The sequence below is a fragment of the Buteo buteo genome, chromosome 24, assembly GCF_964188355.1.
Source record: "Buteo buteo chromosome 24, bButBut1.hap1.1, whole genome shotgun sequence".
Classification (NCBI taxonomy): Eukaryota; Metazoa; Chordata; class Aves; order Accipitriformes; family Accipitridae; genus Buteo; species Buteo buteo.
This window is the reverse complement of record NC_134194.1, coordinates 11406734-11418980: the sequence shown is the minus strand read 5'-3', so window position 1 is coordinate 11418980 and position 12247 is coordinate 11406734. Positions and strand designations below refer to the sequence as shown.

The following is a 12247-nucleotide window of genomic DNA, read 5'->3' as shown; positions in this document are numbered from 1 at the left end:
CGTTTCTTCTTAACCTTTTTATTTTAAGCTTCCTGTAGAAACATGTTACTTTGTGGCTGAAGCTCATGGGGCTTGGGGAAGTGATTTTGATGAAGTGTACAGCACATGTCTGGCTCTATGATGTGTAAAGTGCTGCAGGCTAAGTTCTGCAATCCCGTTCTGGCCAAAACGTGGAGCACAGTCTTGCAGGGGGTCTGTGAGGGAGGGTATAACCACTTGAGGGATGCTGAGTACCCTGAACACTGCATTAAATTGGTACAAAATCAATGTGCAATGCTGCAGAAATGGAAAGGGTGATGTCAAGAGGACTGTAGAACTGCTGTCTGTTGAATCAGACTGTGAGAAGAACCCTTTTTACTGCTTAGGTCCAGGTGTTGTCTTTAGGGAATGTTGAATGCTAACTACTTAATTTTGTGAATTTGGTGCTTGTTGAGTATTCGTTAGAAATCGTGTGTAGCTTTGGAAAAGCCTTTCAGCAGCTTCAGCACTGCCGTTTCGGGTTTTTGCATAGCTTTAAGCGTATCAACCTAACCAAAGAATTGCAGTTGGATCACTTGTTTCTACTTGGTGCTCTCTGCAGGGATTTCATAGGGACAAAGATGAAAACCAATACACAGCTGTGAAATCAAGCTAACTGGGCAGGTGAAATGTTCAATGAGAAGAATACCACTGAGGCACATGTGATGCATCATGTAAGTCAGAAACGGCTGTGCAGCTGGGACAAAAAGAAACTAGACTAGGGCCAGAGTACAGCCAAGCAAGGCATGGACAGACAAGGATTCTTTTCTAATTGTCCCATGGTTGTGATCTGATACTAACAGAAGGAAAAAGTGTGGCATTTTAAAGAGCTTGCTAGCGTCAGTCTTTAATCTAAAATATCTAAACTTGAAATGTCTAAAAAGTTACGTGAAGTGTTAGAACCTTATGTATCTGCACTTCAAGGACTATTCAATGGGAACTATGCATAAAGGATTCAAAACTTTTGCATCCTCAGTAGGTAGGAATTCCCCAAACTTTCTTGGTTTTCTTACTTTGTTGCAAAGAGCTAAGCTTCAGTGAAGCATAATTCTGATTGGTCTGGAGGTAGCTCTGCTAAGTGGAAACATGAGTTGGAGTATGCACTCGTACCTTGTGAGGAAAAACTGCTGCCCAAAATACAGTACTGCAGTAGGAATCAAACTGTCCCCACTGCACTGACCAGCACTTTGGTGTTGGTGTCTGAGCTCCTCGTCTCTTGTGCCATCATCTAAGGAATGGTGTTGTAAATGTCAAATAGATGTTGAGTATCGTTCTTTTCTGTGGGTGCTTCAGGAGATGCAGATCTTGCAGAATTGAGCTATAATGGGATTAGTTCTGCAAGATGCTAATCACTTCAACTCCCACTGGCTTCAGATGATGCAAACTTAGAAGATAATGCCTTTAGAAACTAGTTTTTAACAAGGATGAAAAGTTCACTGGTGACTCTGCAGATACTTCCAATCCCTTAAAATGGCTATTTAAAAATAAACAGAAAATGCTGGTATGCTTTGGATCAAAAACAGAGGCTAGAGATGTGTTGTCTGCCCAGTGAATAATGAATTCCTCAGTGCTGCGTTTTGTGCCTGCCAAACAGCACCAGACAGTATTGACCAGTTTTTAGTGTGCGACTTGGCTGGTAACGGAAGCGTTATCTTTCTGTTCTCTGCATTGGTATTGTTAGGAAATAGTCATAGTTCAGCCTCTCCCAGTGTGATAAGAAGTTCTTGACATTGTTTTCAAGTGCAAATGGTCTTTTAGAAAGCATGTGCTTATCAGTGGTTTATCCAATAATGTTTTTTACCAAATACGATAGACTTGAAATTTGGTCCTGGACTATGGGGGATATAAGTCTTTTGATGCCATGGTGGTGGAATTAGTGATGTCCTTCAGAAACAAGGCACTCCCTGAATGATTTCAATTAAAAATGCTATAAACTTAGACAAGTTTATCAGGATGTAGCATCTGATATGCAGTTAGGGATGTGTATATTCATTCTAAAATTTCCTGTATGAAGTTTGCGAAATGTTGACTGTTTAATAAATGGAATTTTATTACATAGGCAGAGGCTAAAAAGTTCAACTCAGTGAGGTGAAATGTCAAAAGTCTGGAGCGTTCAAAACTAAAATTAATCACTCTTGGTAGTGATGGCCTTGGCTGATTCTGAATTGCTGAGAAGTAACTTTCTAGGAAAGATGATATAACAAATCCCTTTTGGGTTTCAGTTTGTCCTGAAACTATAAATAAGTGCTACAGGCAGACTCCAGAAGACGGAGGTATGCCTGCTGGGCGGAATTTCAGAATTTCCACAGTACATGAATCTCAACTATTCTCTTTCAGCACAAACTGCTCGTCGAGCAGTCAGCCACCAGCTTTCTCTTGGGTGCTACTTCCACTAAATGAACTGCTACATTCCACATCAGTGAAGAAACTCCGTTTGGGTGGAGATGGATATAACCCATCTAGTACATATTTAAAGGCTAAAGTATATTTTAAAGAGAGTCTCTTAGCTGTCAAGTCATTGTTGGACAGTTTCTACTGTCTGTCCCGATTCTCCAGCTGCTGTTTATTCAGTGCTATGAAAGCCTGCTCAGCTACAGTCCAAAATGCACATTGCTTGCCTACAGGAAATCTAAGACAAATAATAGCCTCAGAAAGGACAGATGAGGAAAAAACACTGACATCTCTTCCTCTGTGTAAAATAAGCTGATTCAGTCTGTCAGTATGAAAAACAGCCTCTGGGATAAGAATATACTTGCAGCTGTCTTTGCAGTCATAGAAATTGAAGGGGGCGGGGGTAAATCGGTACTCTAAATACATTACTGAACTATGCATTTAAGATGGGGAGAAAGTCTCCCTGAAACTTGATGCTCTGATTAATGCTATCAGATATCGCCTGTTTTCATGACTCATGAACTATAATTTGCTGACTTTTTGTAAGGCTCGTCAGACAGTTTGATACTACATGTTAATTTATTTGAATGTATCTATCACTAAGGGAAGCTCCCTCAGTCACCTTGTTTATAGAGCATGGGAGACTGTAGCGTGGTACTATTCTGTTAAGGTTCCTTCACAAAATTTGCTAGTCAAAAGTTCTCAGTCCTCCCTGTGTATATAAAATATGGAAATATATAAGTTTTGTGTTTGATTGTGTTTTTCTTGCTGAAGTTTAATCTTGGTGAGTCATGAAAGCTGAGATTAAATCCTCTGAACACAATGCAGTTAAAGGGTAACTGTGAGAATGCATTTTTGGTTTTGCATTAATCTTACAGTTTAAAATGGACTTGGTTTTATCACTCTCAGCTATGTGGCATTTTTTTATTCCAAAACTGTATGGTAGGGTGAGTTGCTGTGCTTTTCATGTGAATGAAGAGCATTGATTTTACTTAAATGACAGACTGATAGTATAGATGCAGTTGACACACGCTGTGTGCCTTAGTAACTCTTGACACAGTTTTGTAGTCTGTGGAAGGCTAGCAATTCACACATAGAGCAATTCATTTAAAAAAAAAAAAAAAAGACTCCGCCAACCTTCTGCAACCCAACTTTTGAGAAAATGTTTGCTCAGTCTAAATCACCATCTCGCACTGCTGCTGACTCATGAACCAGGATCAGTTTGCTTAGTGATTGTTTATGCCTTGCTATGCATGTGAAAGCATTAAGTTGTCAATTTAGCAAAGTGTCATTTTTCAAGACAGTGCTTCTCACTTTAAGCACATGCCTAGTATTGGTTTGTGTATGGAGTACATTCATGCCAAGTGTTTCTGAATTTTGTTTCAGTGAGTTAAATGCGGTTTCTTAGGGTTTTGAGGAACATTCTCATTGTAAGCAGCAGGCAGTAGCCCCCAGCTTTGCTTCAGCAGGCCAGCTGTTCACAGGCAGATGTTGCTCTGTACACACTGGCAGAATCAACTCGGCTCTTCAGTCAGTGGCGAGAAAATTTGCTCAAGCATTGCTTTTACAGGGGGATGTCTTTGGAGGAATGTGATGGCAGAACAAAGCAGTGACTGCTTCAATTTTCTCTGCAGAGCTAGCAATCCTTGGAGACAGAAGCCCTGCTCTGTTCCTTTCCTGGCAGCATCCTTATGTCTCTGGGGGTAGGGAAGGAGTGAATGTTCAGTATCTGGAACAGTTCTGCAAAGACCCTAGTACCACTACAAAGTGGACTCGCTGCTGAGGAATGAGTATGTTCAGTGGTATTTATACTGTAGTTAAATAGGACTGTCATATATGCAGACAGATGTATTGGTGATTACGTTAGCCTGCAGGCACACTTTGGCCTGAGATCATGTTAGATTTCAGAAGAGAGGCTAAGAAAACGTGAGCTTTTTGTGCTTGGACAGGTGGTCTTGGAAGAGCTACGTTACCACTGAATCTGAGGAGGATTTAGTGATTTTTGCTCTTTATATCCTGTACTGAATCAGTATTCTTCCAGGATGTGAGAGAACAGTATCTGGAGGTTTATCATAGGTAGGAATAAACTTCCTCGTATCTGTGTTCACATAGGGTCTAACTGCACATTCCCCAGAATAGTGGTAGTAACATAAAATATAGTCCTTGCAGCCTAAAATTTGGTTAAGTTTTACTATCTCTGATTTGGAAATAAAGGATGTCATCATTAAATACCAGTAACTGGTGCATTTGTGTGGAACTGAAGTCCTTGCTTGCCTTTTGCTGTATCCACTTGACTACAAGTCTTTCCTGGAAATATGGCTGTTCAATTCTGGTGTTACCTTCAGTGCTCATTTTGCCTTTTTGAGTTTCCCCCCATAGTTTTATTTCAGGTTGGGAATCTCTATTTAAGTGCTGTAACGCAGAATTCTTCTAAGCCAGTCTCATTGACTTGGGTTTTGATTATAAAGTCTATGGATCTTCTCGGTGATTTGAAAATCTCTCAAGGGGAGGCTCAGGCTTTTATGTAACAAACTTAGTTTATAGTCTGCTGAATATTTTTATGCGCAGCATGGAGAAATGGGAAAATATGCCTCTCCTTATGACTGGTGTGGATGAAGTGGTTCCCACATGTATGGTTTGTAAAGCAATCTGAGATATGCAGGTTCATTATTATGAAATGCAGGTGTGTTAAAATGGCAGCTGGCCATTTTATCTTTCTGCTGCACTGTGTTATTGCTTACATAATTAACTGTGAGATCCATTGTAAATTATGAAATTTCACAAGTAAGCAAAAGCTGAAGGCATAATGCATTGCTTCTATTTACCAGAAGTGGTGAGTTTTGTTTTTATAATGATTCCTAGTTATACTAATAAATGGTCCCCAGTGTATTCTGTAAAGTAACCACATTCTAATAAAATACCTCACTCCAGTGACTCTTATTAAATCTTCTGTGAAAACGAAAGAGATGCAGTAATTGTTTGTGCTACTGCTGAGGGTATAATTAACAAGGTTTGACTGTAGCTGTTGTCAGAATTAGCATACTTTCCACGTAAAAATCCCTGGTAACAGTGTTAAGATTCGTATTTCAGATGTAGTCACAATTCGCAGTTGATCGAGATAATGTAATACTTAATAAGCAATCTGCCTTGCGTGAATTATGCTGAATCATGTGAGCACTTTAACTCCATTGCAAAGAATCCTTATAGAAAAACAAATCTCTAACAGCAGGAGGAGTTTCCTTTTTGCAGGGAATCACTAGGGAATCAGGGAATCGCCAAATGTGCATGCAGCAGTGTCCTGTTGGCTCCTTCCTTCCTTCTGCTTGGGATAAGCTGTAGGCTTGCTACCACCAAAACTTACCTTATTTTAAAATTATAGTCAAGTTTAATGGATGCTGATGCATACTTGGCCAAAGTAAAACTGAAAACAATAGAATTCAGGAAACAATGCAAGTTCTGAGCTGGAGAAGCTGACATTTGAATACAAAACAAACGGCATGATGAGGTGCATACTGAAAGCTAGAATCTGGTCTATTTTTAACTAGACAGTTGAAGATGTGGTGAAAAGCTGAGATGTTTGTTCGAAGTGATAAGTGATAAATACAGAGATAGTGGCTAGCTGGTCATCAGTTCACACGTGAAAAGGAGGATGATGAACAGTATGCAGCTAAAATCGCTGAATTTTCCAGTCCTGCAGATCGCTTATAGATTTTAGGTGGCATTGATTTTTGTCAGTATCAATAGATTCTAAAAGGGATCTGAGCTGAACTGGCATTTGAAGTCAAAGTCCTGGTAATGTCTTGTTGGGTAAAGTGGACAAAATGCGCCACACAAGGCATGTGTATTTGTATTAGTAGGGTTGAAGCCTATTCCATAAATGCGGATGCTGAGAAAACCACTGATTTGGCAGCCCTGAGGCCCTGGTGGGGCCATAGGAAGGATGCAGCCTGCCAGTTGGCAAAGGGAACTCCTGGTCGGGAAGGCACAGCAGCAAGTGTTCACATGCAGCGTGAAGAGAGTCGTGGAATGAGAACGGTGCTGTTTAGGTTTATGTGCATGTGTTCAGTGGTTTTTTTGTGGTGTGGACTGAAACTCATGTGTGTCAGCAAAAGGAGTGCTTTCTTTATCAACACTTTGTGATTAATGGATGTGATGAAGTTTGCACTCCAGGATAAGTTTTTAATGAAGCTATTTGGTTGCCTCTCTCTGGGCTTAATACCCCCAAATGAACTCACTGGCTGCTACCTCACTAGGTCAATTTGTTAGCTCAGATCTTTGCAGAGGAGGAGGGAATCTCTGGTGTCTGGGTTTTTTTGGGGGGGGAATCACCGTTGATCTCAGGGCTACTGACTCGGTGGTTGTATCAAGTCTGTGACCTCCTTTTTAGTCCGTACACCCTGGAGCCTGCAGTAGATGCCCTTTTACCATTGGGAAATAACAAATTGCTCCGGCAAACTGTCAGGCTGTGCCTCTGGAAGTTGTTCTCCTCTTTTTTTTCCAACTGCATACACCAAATGCCTTTTTCTGACAGTGTATCAAATACCTGGCAATCCTGGGATACCTCGCAGAAGAGTGCGGTGTTTTTTTTTTTTTTTCCCCTGTCCTGAGCTCCCCGCCTTCCCGGCAGGTCGGTGCCGGAGCGGGGCCAGCGGCTTGTTCGGTAGATAAGGCTGCCACCTCGTGGGGTCCGTCCGCACAGCACCCTGCCCTGCCGAGGGGACGGGGGGACAGCAGCCCCGGGGAGACCGCGGGGACTCTCCTCGGGGACTCTCGGCCTCCTCGAAGGCTGGGGAAAGGCTCCGGTTTGCTTCGTGGTCTCTTCGGATCCATTCGCGAGGGCGGCGAGTTGTCAGCGCCATTCGTATTGCTGGTGCGAAAACAATTAGAAAAAGGTCTTTTCATAGAATTTATTCTTTCTGATTCATAACGCTTTCCCTCCTCTGAGCAGCGAAGTGTGCTGGAACTCTGCGAAATAATACGGAGCAGTATTTCAGTGCCAAAGCAAAAATCAATGGGACTTGGGCTCTTAAGTGGCTTGAGAAATCCCACTTGTCACTGGCCGTGTCTCATAAACCCGCTGCTGCAGCGGGGCACGTCTCCTTGGAGCAGCGTGGTGCGGAGGACTCCCTGCTGCGACGGGCACCCCCTCGGTATCACTCAATGCGCACGTACGCCTGCTGTTGCTTGAAGGACAAAACGACAACGGGAATTTAATGTTTCATAAATGTCGTTCAGCAGGTGGCTGAAGCCACCCACCCATGCGCTAGCAGGTGAGCTGTTTGGAGTCCACTGGGGCGAAAATTCATTATATCGATGCAGCAACTGCAGAAGGACCCACATGAAGGAGATGCCGCTTGTTCCTCTTCTGTAAATCACAGCAGAGACAAACAATACCTCACGGCCTTCAGCCTGGAGTCCCCTATATCACTTTATCAATATCCTGCATGAAGTGTATCAATACATGAGTTCAGGCAGCATGCTTTGTGCTAAACCCTAACTAGTGCTGGCCAAAAGCAACCTTGTGGGGCAGGTTACTACTGAGAGAGAGACTGGGATGGTACAAGGCCTGCTCCCGTTCTGCACCAACCTCATTGTTCTTTCCCTCTCAGAAACCAGTTATTTCTCCCTTTCTCACCGTCCAGCTGGGACACCGAAACGGGACGACGGCCATCAGGGAGGACGAGGCGGGAGGGGTGCTCTGCGGGTCCCCCCACGCCATGCCTGCCCAGGGGAAGGGCCCACGGGCGCTGTGCACCCCAGGACTCCCACCCCCGCACCCCCCCGTCTCTCCTCAGCGCCCTGCCTCGGCGCGGCCCGGCCGCCGTCCTGCCCCGCCACAGATGGAGCCCGGCCGGGGGAGGCCGCGCGTGCCGCTCGTTTACCTCAACAGCTTCGGCTCCCACCGCTGCGGCTCCATCATCCGCTACGGCAGGGGCTGCCGACAGGCTGAGGTGGGCCCGGCTGGGCCCCCGCTTTCCCGGCCGAGCCCCGCAGGGGAGGCCGGCAGGCAGAGGGCCGCCCCGGCACCAGGGGACGAGGCCGACCCTGGGCCGCCCGCCGCCGGCGGCAGGGCGCGGGCGGTGGGGAGCTGTGGCGTGGCGAAGCCCGTCGGGCGCCGTCGAGGTACGCGTGGCCGAGGCCGGGGACCTCTGTGTCCCTGGGCATGGGAGACCATGGGGCCGAGCCCCCGCCGTGGCCCCCTTTTCGGGCAGGAAGGTCTGTCTCTGCGGTGGGTGTCCCATTAGGGTCTTCCCTCTCGACCAGACTGTGCACGCTGAGGGGTGAAGGTGGCACAACTGGTTTCTTTAATGTGCCCGGTACAGTCAGGCTGGGTATTTAGGCAGGAGGTGGAACATAGTGTTAAACTTACACGGGTGAAAAATGTAATATTTTTTGCCCCAAACTCTTTCACTGTTGAGCCACGGCGTCTCCATCCTGCAAGGTGAGGTGGCTGCCTGCAGCGCAGCCTTCCCCGTCCTTCCCCGTGGTAGCGATAAGGCCAAAAATAAGCTGCGTCCAACAGGGCTGCTCTGTTACACGCTGACCTTCTGGGTCCTTCCTGCCTAACCAGAGAGCCGCTGTGCTGCTGGCTCCTTCGTTGCTGCGACAGCTTGTAGATGTTTCTTAATTTTCGTTCTTTGTGGCTGGGACCAAAGAAAGTTGGGATGGGCATGGGCGTTGGTGCCTTTTTTTATAATAGCAAACAAAAATGATTGGGCAGTTTTCCACTGGTTGTGATCTGTTGCGAAACATACCTCTGCTGCATAGGATGAAATGGGGTGAAAATGGGGAACATGACCTGGCTTCTGGAGAAGAAGCTGGGCTGTGAGCTGCAAATGATGGGTGACACAGTTAGGGTGGTCCTGAATTTTACTAACTTGTTGCTTACTTGAGTTGTTTTCATTTTCTTGGCTTTTTTTTCCCTTCTCCTAAAAGCCATTTTTCCAAAGATGACAAAGTGAAATGTTACATTAGTCTGTAATTAAAAGCACTAGTTTTGCTGGGTTATTATCTAAGTGATGCCAACCTGTGGCTCGGAGGCAGCCTGTGACTATCAGTAACTCAAAGCCTTGCTCCCACAATAATAGAATCATTGAATCATAGAATCATGATGTGGCTGCCTTGGGTATCTGGTGGTGGGGCTGTGGTGGCCTGGAGGATGCTGGTTTGCCTGAAGCCCTGCTGCGGCAAGGGATGAGCCCACGGCTGTGACCACGTTCAGCATCCCCACATGGGTCACCCTTTTGCTCAGCTCACGCTGGGCCCTGCCTGTCCAGCAGCTCCTTGGAGAGCCGCCATCCTCAGCCCACTGGGAACTCAACCGAGTCCATCCTCCTTGCGGCTATGTGTGTCTTGAGTCTACAAGATCAACCTGCCCTTGCTTCTGTTTTTCACTGCTAGCAGAGGCGATTTGTCTGGTTTCTTGCCTCAGTCTACTCACCTCCTCTTTGACCTCAGGCAGAATTTTGGTAGCTGCCATAGCAAGGGGAAAAAGAGGGAATGAAAAGCTAGTTTGTATTGCCCAGAAGCCTGCTGACTTAATTTTTGGTGCCGTACAGTTTTGAAATCTGTTTTGTGGTCTTTGAGGGGCACTCACTTGCCCATCGGTTATCATGGAGAAAATAAGCAAGGCAATTGTCAGCACGATGTAAGGTCTGATATTCTGTAACCTGCTGGGACCAGAAATAAGTATCCCTCTGTAAGATTTACAGCTTCCTCAGGAATATGTTGTAAACACCTGGAATATGCTTTCTAAACTCTCTTCCTAGGTGACCTTCGAAAGGCCAAGGCTGACACCTTTGACTTTCCCTTCCCTTCAAGAAATGTCGATAAAGTAATTAAACGAAAGAAGCAGAAGGTATAAAATGTGGGAGCTGAATTAGCTGCCTTTGCATTTGAGAAAATTGCTTCCCGCTTGTTCTGTGTATGTGTATGTGAGAGCACGAGAGAGATTAAAAGATTGAATTGGTTGTCTGTTACTGAAAACCTTACTTACAGAAAAGAAAAATGGTATTATTTTCCCTCTCTGGAGGCTTTAAAATTCTGGCTCTCGTTCAATAAAGCACTTAAGTGTGTGCTTACCTTGAAAAATGAGAGTATGCTGTTGACTTAAAGCCTGTACTGAAATGCTTTGCTGGATTGGGGCCAGGGTGCTGCACACCTTGCTGGGTGAAACCCAGCAGGGAAAAGCTCTGCAGCTCCTCTTCCTCTTAATGTTTTAAGCAAAGAAATCCCACAGGTTACAAATAAGCGAAGGCAAGAATCAGAGGTATTAACACCATATTAGTAGCAATATGAAATTACTTTCTGTTTCACAAATGTATTTCTGTTCCTGTTCAGTAGTTCAACAAATGCTTGAAATTTTAAAAGGCACATTTATTAAAACAGTAACTCATTATGAGATTTTGTAATGTGTGAAGTACAAGAAATCAGCTCGACTATGAAATAGTAATGTCACAGATACTTGATTTAAACCCAGCAAAATACTACTGACTTCAGAGGAACAGCTAATAACATACTATAATATCGCTCTTCTAGTACATTAAATAGTCTTCAAAAAGAATGAGGAATATGTATTATGTTTTAGCAATAAATGTCCATGAGAAAGGAATTATCTTGAGATTTAAACTCGTTTCACGGATGGGGTCCAGCAAAAGTCATAACGTTAGCATGTTAATGGCCATTTCTATTTGTTAGGCTGCCTCTCTGAATGCCTTTGTCAACAGTTCCAATTTAATATTTTCAATGCACATGTTTGAAATGTGCCCACTATAGATGGAGCTTTATGCCTCTAAAATAAAGGTCATCAACATCTATAAAGCAGATTAATATGGATTTGATATGAAATAGGCAAGGCTGTTGCTATTCTGGAATCTGAGCATGAGGTCTGAATTATGCTGCTGTTGAGGGATTACACAGGAAAGTTTATGCTCCTGGAAAAACAAGCAATCTTCTCCCCCCCCCCCCCCCTCCATTTTGGATGACTTTGAAGAGAGTTTAATGGCTCTACACACATTTTCATAAGGTCTTCTTATCTAGAAGGGCACTTCACAAGCCCTGGATAAACAAGAGTTCTAGGCAAGAAAGGAGGAGGATATCTCATGTGGAAAATCATGGAGTAACTTAAGGTTTTTGACTTTTAAATAGAGGTGATTCTTCCAGTACTTCCCACATATATATATATATATCCCTCCCACACATTTCCCCCTTCCCAATCCTCAACAAAAAAACAGTTGGACTTCACAGTCATGCTAGAGAATTCAAAAAGTTCTGCCCTACAGATATTTTAATGCAAACTTTTTGTATGCTTCACTGAGAAACTTCAATTTCATCTTTCAGTCCAAAGTCTGGCTTAGTGTCTGGAAAGTAATTTCAAAAATGCTTGAAGAAAATGAAAAGTTCAGAAGTCGACTTGTGACTTGCAGTCAGTTTAATGGAGAAGGTAGGCAATGAACTGATAATGTTTTATTTTACTGAGAAAACAAATTATTAATGCAAGTGCTTTAACTTAACATCCCTAGGTTTAAGGTCCATTCAGTTGTTTGTTTTGGGTAGTAGATTTTACAACTCACAAATTATGGAATTCATTGCATACTTTAGACACTTCTAGCCATATTTGAAAAACCCTTGTGTTTTATCGAGAGTCTTATATATATTAATTTGGAGGAAGGATGACAGAAGTGTTTGCTGCAGTCTAACATTAAAGACATGAACATAAAATATCTGCAAGTTTTTCTGAACATGTGAAATATGTAATTAAACTATTATTCACAGATTGGTCTAAGGCAGTATTTGTATGAATAATAATTTATTTTTTCACATAGGAAAATAGTGGTTG

At 43.7% G+C, this 12247-nt stretch overlaps 1 protein-coding gene across 1 annotated transcript; it reads left to right on the top strand.

Annotated features, from left to right (window-relative positions):
- The first annotated feature begins 8126 nt into the window (after window positions 1-8126).
- C24H5orf47 (chromosome 24 C5orf47 homolog) lies at window positions 8127-11862 on the top strand. Its single transcript, XM_075057104.1, has 3 exons — window positions 8127-8532; window positions 10179-10267; window positions 11749-11862. The coding sequence occupies exons 1-3, from the start codon at window positions 8127-8129 to the stop codon at window positions 11860-11862; spliced, it is 609 nt and encodes a 202-aa protein (XP_074913205.1).
- The last annotated feature ends 385 nt before the right edge of the window (window positions 11863-12247 follow it).